The following is a 16660-nucleotide window of genomic DNA, read 5'->3' as shown; positions in this document are numbered from 1 at the left end:
CCGCGCGGGTTCGCGGTCTGCGTTAAGCCGCACATATGACGCGACTGAAAGGAGGAGTAAATGGAGTAGCCAAAAAAGATTTTAGGAGAGCAGCCCGCTAATAAACCTCGCTACTGCTCTTTTTCCTACCTGCAAGATTTTCACAGGCTTAGCCACGTTCAAAAGCAAGCAGCCCATCCTGAGGAAATGGGAGAATATTAAGATGGGACCCTCCCCAAGAGCACGAGAAGAAAGGGTTTTTTTTCTTCTCCCCACTATCTGGCAGGGAATACAGCCTTGGTGGGGATTTTAGATATAGTGATGGTTACCAAAGCAAAAGATATTGCTGAACATACACATAGTGCATTTCATTCACAAAGTATCTCCCTAGGTGTTCATGCAGATTGTGCTCACCTCCCAAATTCTGGATGAAGATTTTGATTTAAAGCCAGACCAACTCTTTAGATCCACCCTTCTCCCCAGTACACTTTTATTTCCTTTTTTAAAATTAGGACATTTTTATAAAATGAACTTACAATTTTTTTGGCAGTATATGCCCATGTCACCTAGGGACACCTAAACTGATCCCAAAAAAGCAAAGCAGAATTGGTTGCTGTTAGTATAATACTCAGAAGGAAGTCCACCAGAAAACTCTAGGGCTATAGATAGGGACAGCTAATTCTGTATTGTTGGCAAAAAAAAAAAAAACCCTACAAGATGTAGGTTTTTATTTACAGTTTTATGAGTACAAGGCCCATATACTCATCACCGGAGTCAAATTTGATTCAAGACATAGTGAATGTATATATCAATACAGTACTATAGTAGATATACTATTATATCTATTAGTATATAGGAGAGTATTTAGGAGAATGAAATTCTGGCCAGGAAGAATTTTAGCCAGCTATCAGCAGTATGAGGAGGAAAGTACTGATGATGGAAATTGCTATCCAAACATTTTTACCAAGTGATCCTCTCATTATCCATAAATGGTTAAAAAAATTAAACCCTAAAAACAGCATTATTCCTAGAAAGTGAAACAACTGAACTGAATAGGCTTCTCAGAAAAAGGCTCAGCAGAGTTCTCCATATTTACAGGAAGCAAATAAATCTCACTCCAAGGAAACATTAGAGTAAACAAGTAACTAGTTCCACTAATAAAACACAGTATTTCTTCATTTTGTTTGCTGTTTTTGATCTTTGATTTGCTTTTTTTATTATATCGTTTTTTATGGGATTCTAGTGCCTTTACTGGAATTTTTTAAAGCATTCAGTTTGTATTTTGCTTTATGTACTTTCAGGCAGGAGTGAACATATACTTTAAAAACAAACGTAATATTTTATTGCATGTACACACTCCAGTTTATTATTAAACATGCTTCCTACATATGTCACATAAAACCTTTTCTTTGAGACAGACAGAAAAGTCCCAACTTATCTTCCAACCCTTCATTTGTCTGGAGAAGAAACTGTTAGTTCTTGGAGTTTTTCACTAAGAAAGCTAGTATCTCTATCAGTCAGATTTTCTGTGTCCGTTACATTTTTCAGGAACTTCTGGCCTGCACAGGGCTTCCCTGTCAGTGGATCAATTACTTTTCCAACCTTGTACACAATCTCTACAAGCTCATGTTTCACATGCTTGCTCCTTCGTTCAGGCAAAGCTTTCAGAAGGACAATGTCTCCCTCGATGCACTGCTGCTGAGGATCATGAGCAAAGTATGTTTTTCGCTTGTTGTAGAACTGTAGAAGAAGAGGGAAAAGAGCACGAAGATCAATGGTTGGTGGTTGTGTTATTTTGGAAGGATTAAAATAATACCTTGAGTGACATGAGTTCAAAATCTTCACTAGCATACAGTACTGTGATATATAGAAGCACCTGAAATTTGAATTGGAAGAAATGCCAAAGAAAATGATATTGTTCTTTCTCCTGCTTAGTTGCAGTCTTTACTTGCTTTGTACTATGCTGCCTTAGTTCTTACAGTGAAGTTTATTGGTGCATGATGTGGCAAGGGGTATCATTTTTCAATTAGCTTGTTGCAGAGCCTAACACTGATTTAGGCTGAGAGCGAGTGACTAGCCCAAGGTTACCCAGCCAGCTTTTGTGCTTGGTAGTGGTAGTGGGAAACACCATATAAAATACTTTCACTAATCTAAAGGCTTTAGATTTAAAGACAATTAAAAAACAGTTAAAACTTTAATTACTCTTAATTCATAAGACTTGATGCAGATATACAATATGCCTCCATTTGCTTTATCCATGTGACAACTATATGTCTGTAATTTAGCCAGACAGAGAACTTATTTGATATTACCCAGTGAACTTTCCAAACTGCAAATATTACTCCTAATTCCATTCCTAATTTGATATTTTACTCATTGGTGCTAATATTGAAGAACAATACAGTAGCTGAAATATACAGCTCTGATATTCCTGCATCAATGAGATTTCACCCAATAATGAGAGAGAAATGACTGAAATGAAGACGACCCCATCTATGAAGCTTACCCACCAGTGTTTGTTTATTTAACAGCATTTGTAATCCACTTCAATCCCAAAGAACTCTGGGGAGCATACAAGAAAACTTAAACCATTTTTTTAAAAAAAGGCAATGAAATCTTAATTCAAAGCCTACAATTGATACTCTCAGTCAGCCAGAGCCAAAGACTTGTTGAAAAATGAATTTAACTAGCTTTCATAATAGAAACAAAGTGGGGACCACACATACCTTGGGGGAGAGTATTCTACAAAGTGGGGGCTACTACGGAGAAGGTTTGTCACCTTGTCCACATGCCATGTACCTCATGAGGAAAGGAGACTCTTAACAGGTCTTCTCTAGAGTTGTAAAATATGCTAGATTAGATAGATAGATAGATAGATAGATAGATAGATAGATAGATAGATAGATAGATAGATAGATAATCACAACTAACTGAACCAATTGTCAGTGCTGCAATTCAGTCACTAGAATTATAAACTAAATATGTACAGAATTAATTTTCTTCACTATTACCCATAGCTAACTCAATATATTTGTGATTTGTGCCAGGGTTTTATGGGTAACTAGAGTTTTCAATCAGTTTTTGCTTTAAAAACTACATATAAACTTTAACCAATGCCAACATTTTCTGTGTCTGCGACATACTACATTTCCCAAGTCAATACAACCTTGTGTCTTCTTCCTCCCTTAATTTTTCTGCTTTTTAATTTTAAAATAATGTATTTAGATAGAAACATTATAAAGTTACTATCAGACTAGATAAAGCTAATTAGAATTAACTGCATATTAGTGTTAAAATTAGGAGCTGGCATCAAGTGGTTGAAGACCACTTTTCAAGACACACAGCGTCTAATATAGTCATAACATTATATTTGTATGTCATCTTTCCTCAGAAGGTCTCATAATAATTTTTCTTCTCGGTAACTCCATGAGTTAGGCTAAGCTGAGAAAAGAAATGATTTAAGAAGTTGAGGCTTAACAGCTAAACTCCTAGCTCTGAAGAAAGTTTTACCTTTAGTAAGTAAGGATCCAGCACCAGCCTTGTTACTCTCACTTTAGCTGTTTTGCGCATTTTGGTTCCAATTACTTTTCCTACGATCCATTTTGCATGAACAGCTCCACGTAATGCCGACATGGCTTGGTTGCTATCATTCAAGTATTCTATAAAACAAATGCAAGCATCATTTTAATAATGAACTTAGATGCATTGTTGAAGCCAACAAACCTAGAAAACATTATGCTAAAAACAATTTTTCCTATACAGTATTCCAATGTTCATCTGAGAAATGATTATTTATTTATATGATTTATATAGCTGCCCATCTCACACAATTGACTCTGGGTGGCTTACAAGATTAAAACAACCCCACTAGACAACTCCCTGGCACCCAAGAAAACCATTAATTCAGCTCACCCACAACAACAACAAGAGTTCATCTACCTCCTCATCCAAATATCTGGGGGAACAGCCAGATCTTCAATGCCTTGCAAAAGGCTAACGGGGTTGGGGCCATTTGAATCTCCAGGGGGATACTGTTTCATAAGGCAGGTCTGCCACTGAGAAGACACGACTCCAGGGTCCACCAAGATGACACTGTTTAACAGACAGGACCAGGAGCATGTGCTCTCCACTAGATCTAGTGGGGTGGGCAGAAACAATTGGAGACAGGCAGTCCCAGAAGTAATCTGGCCCTATGCCGTGAAGGACTTTATAGGTAATGACCAGCACCTTGAATTGCACCCAAAAGCCTACTGGGAGCCAGTGCAGCTTGCAGAAGAGTGTGTTACATGGTGTAACAAGGAATGCCAAAAACTGCCCATGCTACTGCATTTTGGACCAGCTGCAGCTTCTGAGTGCTCTTCAAGGGCAGCCCCGTGTAGAGTGTGTTACAGTAATCCAAGCAGGAGATGACTAAGGCATGAGTCACCATGAGCAGGTGACTGCTGGTCCAGGAGTGCAATTGGTGCACAAGACAAACCTGTGCAAAAGCCCCCCTGGCCATGGCTGCCATCTGCTCTTCTAATGGCAGATTAGAAGTCCAAGAAGACCCGCAAATTGTGCACCAACTCTGACTGGGGAAGTGCACCCCCATGCACAGTAAAAGATGGAATATCCTCGGAACCCGGGGGGGCTTAAAATCCAGTGTCTCCATTTTGGCAGGGTTGAGCCAAAACCTGTTCTCCCCCATCCAGACCCTCACAGCCTCCAAGCACTGGAAACGGACCTTGACAGCATTGTTTAGTCAGCCCAGGGAGGAGATGTACAATTGGGTATCATCAACCTACTGATGATACCGCACCCCATGCTGATGGATGACCTCACCCAAGAGTTCATGTAGATGTTAAACAGGAGTGGGTAGAACCCTGAGGCACCCCATAAAGCAGGGGCCTCAGGCTCTACCTCTTCCCCCTACCATCACCGACTGGAACTAACCCTGGAGAAAGGAGAATACAGTGCCTCCCAGCCCCAATCCTGAGCCAGCCCAGAAGGGTACCATGATCAGTGGTATTAAAGGCTGCTGAGAGACCAAAGAGGGTCAGGATGGATGCACTACTCCCATCCCAAGCCTGCCAGAATTCATCAACAAGCATGACCAATGCTGTCTCAGTACTATAACCAGGCCTGAATTCTGACTGAGAAGAGTCCAGAAAATCCACTTCTTCCAGGGCCCTCCAGCTGTAATCCAAGTACCTTCTGGAGACTAGACAAAAATTGTTCAGATCTGTTGGGTCCAGTGATGGTATCTTGAGGAGGGGGTGAAGAACCACCTCTTTCAGGGCAGATGGAACCATCCCCTCCCGCAGAGAAGGATTTACCACTGCCCAGACCTAACTGCCTGCCACCTCCAGGGATACCTTAATCGACAAGGAGAGACAGGAATCTAAAACACAGGTGGTTGCATTCACAGCTCTGATGACCCTGTCCACTTCATCAGGGCTAACAGGTTCAAACAGTCAATAATAAATCTAAACAGTTTAGTTTTCTTAACCTTGTGAAAAGACTTCGTCTTTGTTTTCTTATCTAGCCTGCTTCTTATTCAAGAAAAACATTCTAGAAGTACAGTAAGGCTTGTAGCAAATAGTTAAATACATTACTGCAGTTTTGTAGTAGTATAGGATGCAAAAAATGTTGAGTTCACTGAAAAAAATAAAATACAATAAATAAAATAAAATAAAAAATACATACTGAGGCAGCAGAACAGATGTATACAATGAAAAACAAGCATTTTCATTGTGCTGTCTAGATTTTAATGATGAGAATGGATTTTCCTGTCACCTTAAAGCACTATACTTTTTTTGCAGGATTAGTTTCTATGGACTACAGTGTATTTCATAAAATTAAATAGGCTTCAGGCCATCAAAATTTATGCTAACTTATGCTAACCATAATATGTATTTTTAAACATTTTGTTTAGGCTCAGCACAATGTGTGAACTATTAGTATTACATAATTTTTATGAGCTACTCAGTTCTGTACATTTGTTTCAAAAAGGAAGTGGCTTAAATTAAATCAATATAATGGCATTATGCTTCTTTCCCAAGCTCAAAGTGCAGTACACTGGTAGCAAAGGAGAGTTCTTATACACTGGCACATGTCATACAATAATTCCTAACTCTGTAGTTACCCCTGAAATACTAGCTCTTATTGACTGAAGGATCATACCAGAAGACTGGGATACTTCTCAATCTTATCTCCCTTTAAAAAAAAATGAAAAGACATTACTATAGAAATATTGCATAATCTAGCTCTTATTAATTTAATTTATTCCTGCACTAAATAAATATTTCAGTGTTTTAAAACAAGACACATAGTCTTACCCACAATGCCATCAGTACAAGTCATTGGTCTACAGAACTGAGGAAGCTGGAGTAGATGTATTTTAAGGACAGGGGCAATATTTTCTTTTTCAGATGAAGTTAAAATTCTGTGCACATTTACTTAAATAGAAGTAAGTCGCTCTGAACATACCGAGACTTATTTCTGATTAAAATCTAGATTACTCTGTAAATGTAGTTTAGGCTGAATGAGGAAGCAAAAGGGTTACACACACAGCTTTCAATTACTTATACTTATCAGCAATCAAAAATCCATAGGCGGCTGGTACCAAAGCCAGAAAGAGCTGTAACTTCAAATTCTGTTTATAACAAGCAACAACAGTACCTCTAGCAAATGGGCATAGAGTATTTTAGCCTTAAAAAAACTCTTGAAGACATCTATATTCTTCCCTTTCAATGCTCATCCCATAGCAGGGATATTAATGCTGTAGTAACAAGGGCAGCATGTTAGACTTGCATTCACAAAGCACAACTGTTGTGGTCATACATCAAACCGTACCTAAACAAACTATATGATGGCTTAATGTGGTGATGATGCAGTTCTAAGACAATGGCTGGCTTGCCACAACACTGAGCCACGAACCAGCCATCCCCATTTTGGCCTAGAAGGTGCAAACGTGGCACCTGACACCAACATTAAGATCCTGACACCGACATGAAGACTCTTCTCTACCGGAGATCTTAGAGGAGGTGCCGAGCGGGAGACAGCGCTCGAAACTATCTTGCCTCCCCGTGCAGCTCGCGCGAACCCACCGTTCCCGTCCGGCCCCCTGCCCCACAGAGGGAGGAAAACACCACTTTCTCCCGGTCCCGGGAAAACCCGTTTGCCGCCCCCTCCCCCAAAGTCATTCGAAGCCCTTACACTCTCTGTCTCCAGGCTGGAAACCGGGAGGCGGGATCCAAAAGAGGAAAGGGCGGAGCCAGAGCCGGAAGAACGGTCGTTTCTATAATGACGCGATCAGGAAAGGCGGGGGCGAGGCTGGGGCGGCTTTACGAGGGCTTTCTCGGGCGCGAAGGGCGGTTTCGAGGACGGGGTTGGGTGGTTTCGGTGCGAAGCTGGCATCGTAATTGAGAACGAAATGGTTTCGGCAAGAATTCCTTTGATAATCGAATTGGGAAAGCAAATTCACTACTGCGGTGTTTCTCAACCTTAGCAACTTTAAGATAGGTGGACTTCAACTCCCAGAATTCCCCAGCCAGCCATGCTGGCTGGAGAATTCTGGGAGTTGAAGTCTACACCTCTTAAGGCTGCTGAGGTTGAGAAACACTAGTTCAAGCCATGAAGCTTTCCCATCATTTGCATGCTTGTATTTGGAAAAGGCAAACCTATTAAATTTCTATCAAATGGAGATACCCTTATGAAAAAATGATAGTGACACAATTCAGTTTGTGTGTGTGTATCTTTGCCAGAAAATCCCATTACTGGAAATTGCTGCATTTTTGCTTATTAATACTTCAAATAATTGTATTAAATTAAATTATTAATAATTATCAATACTTCAAATAATTGAATTAAAAATAGAATTAATTACACTAAAGATATCATTTTAGAGTTTAAATTCAGGGAACACTTGGGATGCTCCAATTCCCTTACAAAAATATATCTAAGTACATTCTCGGTCATTGTCTTCATATATTTATTTCATCTAAACTTGTAATCTTTTGTCATGCGCTATGTCATGTGAGCACAGCAAAGCACAATTTAGCCTTGTGTGTTGTGTAAGCCACACCTAGCTGATGTAGCTAGTTTGACCCAGTGTCATGCAATCGAAGAATATGAGTTTAACTGAGTAAGTCATGGTTGCATTAACATGTTATTTGAACATCGACATTGTTTTGAAAGCATGTGAATGCTGTTTGGGGCTGAAGCTAGAAAACTGTTAAATGATCTTTTGAGTAAGTTGATCAGCATCTGACATGGCAGTACTATTCTCTACATAGTAGCAAACAATAGTATTTATGTAAGATAGTTGGGAATCCTGTCTGTTGTGTTTCTGACATAATCTGGACAGTACTAGATTGAAAAAGATCACACTAAAGCTCCATTCTTCAGTTTACTTTCTACCTTCTTACCCAAGTTGTGTTTCGAAGAGCGGACACTTAATATGTCTCTGCGTGCTTGGGCTGCCTAACTTTCAAATGCCATCTCACAGTATGGATTCTCCCTCCAATTCCCAGGCCAAAGGGTTTTGGATGTGGCTGCTCAAGATGGTATCACACCCCTTAATTGTGCTAAGTCCTTGAACTGGCTGGCTCCACACCAATTAGCCTCCCAGCTAGAAAAGTATTTAACAACTTGCATGCTTCAACATCTTAGAAGAGCTTTCTCTAGAGCACATTTTGAATTAGATTCCATGGTAAGATATGGGAGGTTCCATGAGTTCCATTACAAGAAAGACTGTGTATCTGTGGTGCACCAGTTGCTTATTTGTTGAAGACGTCGCACATATCCTGTTTGATTGCAAATGATATTCTGCAGAAAGGAACATTTACTTAGATCCTTATTTAAAAATTAAAAAACTATTGGGACACCCAGGTGAAACTGTCTTATTTCCTGCAGGGAGCGAACCTGCATATCACTAGCAAGACTGCAATTTTTATATCAAAGGCTGTTTCAAAGAGGATAAACTATCTAGAACAGATTGGGGTTGACTGCAGGGGTGAACATGTCCTATTGTTTTCTCTGTATTGGTTTTATAATTTTTGATATGGTCAGATGACTAATCAATAAAATTAGATCTGAGATCTGGTTCAGATTTACTTCTCTTCCACATCATTCCAACATGCTATCTATGGAACCCATGTATGTGTGCTTATTAAAGATATTCTGGGACATTTTTTTTTTACAAGGAGGTACCACTAGGCATTTTGGCGCAATATGGTTCATGGGGTCACGAAGAGTCGGACACGACTTAACGACTAAACAACAACAACAACCACTAGGCATTTACTGCCTTCTTATTTGACTACAGCAGTGTTTCTCAACCACAGCAACTTTAAGATGTGTGGATTTCAACTCCCAGAATTCCCCAGCCAGCATAAGAAACACTGGACTAAAGAATGCCCAAAACTCCTGTGCAGCTACCCCATTGAAGGAAAATGTGTGACTGTGACATTTCAGAGAGGGCTACCTAACCTCACTCAGGAATTTACTATAAGTTTCCAAGATGCATCAGCTGCTTATATCTGAATGTCACTTCTGGGGAAAAGAGATGGGGGCGTTTATGCTTTGTTCTCGGGATGTTTTGCTTGCTGGGGGATGATCATTTCTTTTACCTTCTGCTATTGCTTGTCTGCTGTTTAAAATTTAATCTGTAGTTTCCCTGGAGCAAGGAAAATTTTGGTTGTGTTGATACAAATCACTAACATGAAACATGGGCATCTAGTCTGTCAGTGTGTAGTATGAAGCTTGTTGATTGTAATCAATAAACCATCATTCAGCTAACAATGGATTGGAACATCTGCAAACTCAGCTTTTCTTTATCCTTATTAAAAACCCAGGGCATGTATATGACCCTTCCCTTCTTTTTTCTTCTTTTAGCATTTGTGTGAGTGTATGAAAAAAAACAAAGCATCTGGTTTTTTTTAAAGAAACAGACAAAAAGCTTATAGCACCTTAAAGCCTAGCAATCATATTATGGCAAGTTTTGTTGGCTAAAACACAGGTACAAAAAGAGCTTTTGTAGGGGTATCACACCCTGGCCATCGCTGAGTAGTTGGCTGATATCTGTACATATATCACTTCCAACAGCCTTGAAGTGTCTTGACTTAGTTTGATTCCATCAGTTGTGTGTGTGCGTGCATGTATACACAGTACATAGACATTGTGTGTGTGTATGGTACCTTTGTTATTTGCAAGCCCTCATGTGAAGCTATACAAGTGAAAAGCAGGATATAAATATATAGAACAAGTAATATTAGGGGGAGATGGGCGGAGATAACTCTAATAAATAAATAAATAAATAAAAATACATACATACATACTAAAAAGTGATGCAATGCAAGTTATCTGTTGACAAGTCAATGTCCCCTAAAATGGAGTGGTGGAGAAGTAAAGAAAGAACATGCAATTATTTCAACACACGCATACCCATTCAGCCCATACAAGTGAGGTCAGATTAAACAGACACTCCAGTGAGCCTTATGGTCTCTGATTCCTAATGGATGCATCAGTCATGTTCATCACACTTTACACATCACAAATATTGATGCTATGTCTATTATTAGTCATTAATTCCGCAGAACTTACAATGAAAGAATGGATTGCAATGATGTTAAAAGACCTTGGAGTTTTTCCCCTTGCGGTAAACAATATTTAAGAACTCATAGCGATGGCAAAGTGGGAGGAGTCTAAACAGCACCCAGGCAGGAAATGGTTCGCCATCCCCCCATCACCTGGGAAAGTAAATTCTTTGATTTCTCGGAAGGCAGCCTAGCTGACATGCTCCAGTTTAGAGCAAACAAAGGAAGAGGAGCCGCTGACAGATCAGTCCTTGGATCTTATTTTTCCACAGCGACGATGCACGTGTGGACTACAAATTGCAACTTCGGGGAGGTTGATTTTAGATCCCCTTGAATCAGAGAAGAGATTAGGACGCCAATTTGACTTCGGCCGTGAAATTAAAGCGTGCAGCACACCGAGCGGTAAGAAAGCAATTGGACCAGGTCTTTCTTTCTCTGCAGTTTTATCCGGGGGGGGGGGATTTCTAGCAACAGCATTATAAAACTAGCGTGTACGTGGAGCGGGAGATAATGCTAGATTTAATAAGAGGCTTCTGCTTTTTAAAATGTGTTTTAATTTCTAGTCTCAGATCCAGGAATGGAAAACAGTGGCAAAGAAAGATGTGTGGGAAAGACACATATATTCTCTGTCTGCAAGACCGTGTTGCAAATCTCTCTCTGTCCTCTAATTCTTTCTCTTTCGCTCTCTTGACATGGACCACGGTTCGTATTGGCGCCTTTACTGTTCACGCGGGGACTTCAATGGTCCTCTGCTCTATCGCTCCTGCGAGATCCACCCCGCATTTCTCCAGGGAAGCTTTGTGGTAATCTGTCATTTCGTGTGATCCCTCAGGCAGAGTACAGTAACTCTCTTTTTCAGAGCCAGCATCCTTTCTTCTCCCTCGCTCCGTGCAAAAGAATACGACTTTTTTTCTTCAGCGTGGGCTGGCTGTCCAAGGCGTTTGATCCGTTCAGGCAGCGCTACGGTATTATGTAGTCCAAGAACCCGCCGCCCTTTAATGTTGTCCGGAATAACGAAGGTGGGAACCATGAGCCCCAAAGTCCTTGACTCACATCCAGTCTCAGCTACGAATTCATTCAGTAGAGTTACCTAAATAGCCTCGTCTGCAAAACAGAACGTGCTTCTGAACTACTTTAAGAGGGAGTCGTGGTAGTAGGATTCGCTCCTGGGTCAGACTTCTTGGGTCTCACAATCTGCTCCTGCTTTGCTCTTTGAGACCTTCTTTACAACTGAAGAAGGGTCAACTCTATTTTTATGCAGTGTGAGCTTCGGGTAGCAAATGCAGGTGGAGGTGGCAGTACCCCTTACCCCATTGTTGACTGTGCCAAAAATGCCATCTTAGTGCTAGTAGTGGCATGACATTCAACCTCCAGTCCAGCTGGATTTTGTGCATGTTTCTGTTATCTATCTCAGGTAACAAAATGGTCTGAGCCAGTCATCCCTGATTTGAGAGACTGGCAACCACCAGCAAGGTGTTCTTGCTGCTGGCATCCAGATTCTGAAATGTTTGCCCCGGTGTATTCCGCAGGTGCTAATATTCTGTTTCATATGCCAACAGTTGTTTTTAAAGCTTTTCTGCAGCCTTTTGGAGTTGAATTCTGCTACTTACGTACTAGTTTTTTTTCTTGATGGGTTGTTTTGCGTATTTATATTGACTTTTATGTGTTTGTTTTATTCGGTTTTAACTCTTTATTGTGTGCCGTCTCTGAGGCCAGTGTTCAGTAGAAAGACGGAATGCAGAAAGTTGTTTACCACGCTTGAAACATATTTAAATTAGGGTTGCAACGAATGGATTAAGTGAATGGATTTAAAAACATTTGAATTAACCCAAAAAGGTTACCTGAGTTACACTTAGTCTTTGAAAATTCAGGAATCCAACAGAAGCGAGGACCATCCTGTGAACAATTTACTATTCTGTAGTGCCATTACTTCTCAAAGGCTGCATTTCAGCAACTCATGAGTTTGTGTCTCCTGATCCTGAACTCTCTGGGCTTGCTGTTCTGTCCATGCCCCTTAAAATCATGCTGCCCCCCTTCTCCAAGATTTGGGTAGAATTGTGGATTCACTCCATGTCACTTGCCTGAATCGGAAAGGATGGGACAAAAAGTCATCAAAATTTGCATGATGCCTCAGAGCTCCTGAAAGGCCAGTCACATAAATATAGGCAGGAGGTAAGAATCATAGAATTTAATGCAAGCTGTTCAATCAAGTTGTATTTAGCTGTCTTCATAGAGCGCTCACTTTGCTTTTCTAACTTTCTGGTTTTCACAAACTATTTGGATTCCCTAGTGAATCCAGTCTATTTTTAGCCCCACAAGCATTCAATAAATTTATTGACACTATCCAATTAACATGGCCTCTGGGTTGGATCCTTTCCGTAACATATTTTTAATCTGCTTCCAGAGAGATCTTCCAAATGTCATTTGGGATATTTTTGCCTGCAGCCTTCACTTGAAAGGAAAATAAACTTGTTCTTCGGCTAAAAGGTGGAGTTTATTCCTGATTATTGTCTGGGCTTGTTTCTCCCTTGTTATCTTGGCCTAGAGCTTATGCTGTTTCGGTGCCTAAGGCACCAATAGCTGAAGCTTTACGGCCTTTTAATATTCCCAGCGGGGTGTCCGCAGGAGTCAAAAAAGCCAAAACGGTGGCCACAACTGTGCGATCAAAGCTCTGCCTAGCATTTTATAACAGGTTGTGATAACGTCTGCTGTGATAACCAGTAGTTTAGACTGACTTGATTTGACCCATTCCCTGACTTTCAAGGGAATCAGTCAAATTAACAGATGGATCTTTGTTAGACATGGTGGTAATATAGAAATATGCCGCTAAAAATCATTTACTGGGCAGAAGCATTTGGGGGCTTTCTGAAAACATCTGGCCGGCCTCCAAAGGAAAGAGGAGGATCTTTGACAGGACTCTTAGAGATAACCCAGAGGTTCATGATAGGACTCTTTTCGATAAGAGAGATTAGACAAAGTCATGGTGAAGCATGAATCTATCAGAAGCTAAATTAAACTTCCAGATTTAGCAATATTGTATCTGAATATGTTATTGGAGGTCAAACAAAAGGAGACTGTTTTTAAATAAATTTACTTTGGGATATGCCAGTGATCATGTATCATTTTTTTTCAGGCCATTTCTACCATTGTGCAGCTCTAGGCAGCCTTAAAAAATATGTCTATCACGGGACTAAAGAAGAAGCAGCCCAAAATGTTTAAAGTGAAAGTTTCAACAATGGAAGCTGAAATGGAGTTCAGCTGCGAGGTATTTTTATTTATAAAGGCCAGAATTTTTACCCAGATGACAGTAGATTTATATACCTAGATACCGCCTTAAAAAGCACCTCTTTCTGAATGTAGAAAGCTGACATATCAGGGAAAATATTATATTGAATGTCTTTTTCTGACATGCTAATTGTCCATGTGCAGGGATTTTTATAATAATATGAATTTTAAAAGTATTCCTTATCACTGGATTCAACTACTGTAATGCAATGATTTTCAGGCTGTTTGCCTTTTGCCTGGTTCATGTGCCATTTACTGATCTGTGAATTCATTTGAGGCTGTCTGTTCTATCTCTGCTTGAGTGCCTGTTAGCACTTTGCCTCTTTTCTACAGTATCAGCCTCTGCTTATGGCAGATAAATTCTGCTGTGCTATCATTCTCAGAGAAGACACAGCTGTCTTTTCTTTCCAACTGGATGACCAGCCTAGATCAGTGACATGCTGAATCACAATGATTAGGCATTCTAAAAGTACATTGTTTCTAGCTGAAAAATGAAATGCTTCCAGTTTTAATTCAGTAAGGAAACTTGGAGAACATTGGCTGACTAAAGTTCTCCATAATTTAGACTTCTAAAGGAAAGGGGGGGGGGACTGATGTTCTTGTTGAGACTTGCTTTTGAAGCTACGTTGGCACTATCACATCTCACGTGCAATCAAAAATTAGAATCTTCCTTCTCCAAGGCACTGAGTTAAATGTGGAGTGTCTGTGTGAAAACAATTCATATTTATGTAGACCTTGGGTATGCTGAAAGGAAAACAAAAGTTTAAAATGTAAGTCTGCAATTCTGAGAGAACAGAACAGGGAAGCATGCAAAGATTTTTAAGCCTTGGTTCTGCAGAACCTGGAAGTATAATAACATGGTTAATATTGGAATATAAGAGAAGTGGTGAGTTCTAAACCTACCACAGCCTTTTCTTTTCAGAGTAGCCATATAAATTCCAGTGGAAGCTGAGAAGCACATTACAGATCCTTGGAATTTGGATTCCTTTTCCAACTATTCAAGCCTTGTTCAATTACCACTTTGTTTGATGTTGCCATATAGCGGTGTTTTTCAACCTCAGTAACTTTAAAGATGTGTGGACTTCAACTCCCAGAATCTCCTAGCCAGCATGCTGGCTGGGGAATTCTGGGAGTTGAAGTCCACACATCTTAAAGTTACTGAGGTTGAGAAACACTGCCATATAGATTTTGAACTTAAGGACTGGAAACTCTGAATCATCCTCTGGATTCACATATCATGCTATGTCATGGTTTGTTTAGTTATAATTCATTAAATCAGCCATAAGTGCTGAATTAATATAACACTCAACTATAAACCATGATTTACCAGTCAAAATGGCAGGATGAAGCCAAAAGCAAATGAGCCATGATATAACATAGCAAAATGAGTGAATTCAGCCGTTCGGTTGGAGACAGACTTGAAGATCACAAAAAAACCCTAGCTCCTATTTTTTTAAAAAGCTGAAGTTAGGAAATTTTAATTCTGCATTTACTATAAGAGGCTCTAACATTTCTATTCTTACACATAGTTGAAATCATGTATTTAGAATATGTCAGGAATAGAGCATCTTTTTTACACTCAGACGCCATTATTATCCGTTCTAAAATTATTTTGTACCTTTGTACCTTTGCAATCCACAGATGAAGTGGAAGGGGAAAGACCTGTTTGACCAGGTGTGTCGTGCACTGGGGCTGCGGGAATCATGGTTCTTTGGCCTCTGGTATTCTGTCAAAGGAATGGGCACTTGGCTGAAGATGGATAAAAAGGTATGGAATCTAAACCGTCATTACAAAATAATACCTATTTAGCTGGAAAGTCCTAGATATCCTAAATGTTTCCTTTATATAGACCAGAGATGGTCAGCCTTTTTAATTTTTTGCTCAGAGATATCAGTTCATTTTGAGGGAGGGACAAAAGGCCTTAAGGAGCCAGGCTACACAAGGTAGGGTACTCCCTGTTTTGAGAGTATTTAGGTGAATAAAGCAGTTTATCTTTGATGCAAAAAAAGGAAAGCGCAGCACCACAATTGTAGCAGTGAATCTGGGTGTCTGTTTAGAGGCGGCAGAAGGCCTGAAAGAAAGAAATAGAAGGGAGATACCACCCATGTCCATCCTTGATTTACAGTGATAGTTCCTAAATGTAAATGGTGGGGGAGGCCAAAAAACACCTGTGCGTATTCATTTACTTTCCCTGTATCCCCTTTAGCTAATTAGAATCCTCTTTGCATCTAGATTGGAATATAAACATAATCAGAATACTTCTAGCCCACGTGACTCATCATTATCTTAACTTTCCTATCCTTTCTCTTTCACTGAAACTGTCTGGGGAAGGAAAGTAGAGATTAGTATAATTGACAAAACCTTTCACCCTAGGACCATAAAAAGGGGGACAGATACCTGCATTTGTAGAATCTATCAGTTCACATGCAAAGGGTGATGGGGAGCAATGGGAAAGACTGGGAAATTTGCATTTGTGAATCTGAAATGGTTTTTCTTGGGAATGGAAAATATGGAGGAAAGCTTTCCTCAAATTGGTTATTTCTTTTTTTCTGGGTAAAAAAGGAGGAGGACCAGGGCATAAAAATGCACCCATCTGAATGCATCTAAACATGGGAAAGTTGAAATGCAGTTGTAAATTAATTTCCTTCCGTGGGCGTTGATGCTAAGAAGTTGCTATAAGCACATGTGAACCAGCAATGGGTGAGGTGCAAAAGAGCGCTAAATGGAACTATGAAATTGGATCAGTCAGCATTTCACATCACTGGATGGCCTGTAAATGGGGGTGGAGAGTAGCTATCTAAGGTTTGGGGAAAGAGAGG

At 40.0% G+C, this 16660-nt stretch overlaps 2 protein-coding genes across 3 annotated transcripts in view; one reads left to right on the top strand and one right to left on the bottom strand.

Moving 5' to 3' along the window:
- Positions 1-1298: 1298 nt before the first annotated feature.
- On the bottom strand, positions 1299-7244 carry MRPS17 (mitochondrial ribosomal protein S17). Of its 2 annotated transcripts, none has more exons than XM_007429689.2 (3): positions 7177-7244; positions 3490-3638; positions 1299-1719 (listed from the first exon to the last, which is right to left on the bottom strand). In XM_007429689.2, the coding sequence occupies exons 2-3, from the start codon at positions 3610-3612 to the stop codon at positions 1429-1431; spliced, it is 414 nt and encodes a 137-aa protein (XP_007429751.1). In that variant the 5' UTR covers positions 3613-3638; positions 7177-7244; the 3' UTR covers positions 1299-1428. The 2 variants fall into 2 exon arrangements, with proteins under 2 accessions (XP_007429751.1, XP_007429752.1); XM_007429690.4 differs by lacking the exon at positions 7177-7244 and adding an exon at positions 6814-7086.
- Positions 7245-10688: 3444 nt separating this feature from the next.
- Positions 10689-16660, top strand: part of LOC103067236 (merlin-like) — a 33094-nt gene continuing 27122 nt past the window's right edge. Inside the window, exons 1-3 of the mRNA XM_007429692.4 lie at positions 10689-10958; positions 13690-13821; positions 15483-15608. Coding sequence (XP_007429754.1) covers positions 13732-13821; positions 15483-15608 — 216 coding nt within the window. The 5' untranslated portion in view covers positions 10689-10958; positions 13690-13731. The remainder of the gene's footprint in view (positions 10959-13689; positions 13822-15482; positions 15609-16660) is intronic.

This window comes from Python bivittatus, unplaced genomic scaffold (genome assembly GCF_059951505.1).
Source record: "Python bivittatus isolate LINGU-HERP-01145 unplaced genomic scaffold, Pbiv_v1 ctg000690_np1212, whole genome shotgun sequence".
Taxonomy (NCBI): domain Eukaryota; kingdom Metazoa; phylum Chordata; class Lepidosauria; order Squamata; family Pythonidae; genus Python; species Python bivittatus.
This window is presented reverse-complemented; position numbering and strand designations above follow the sequence as displayed.

Excerpts from the sequence above, each read along its gene's own strand:
- MRPS17 (XM_007429689.2), bottom strand. The coding sequence starts at position 3,612 with ATGTCGGCATTACGTGGAGCTGTTCATGCAAAATGGATCGTAGGAAAA. Across the intron at positions 1,720-3,489 it reads TGGATCCTTACTTACTAAAG|TTCTACAACAAGCGAAAAAC; the intron begins GTAAAACTTTCT and ends CTTCTTCTACAG.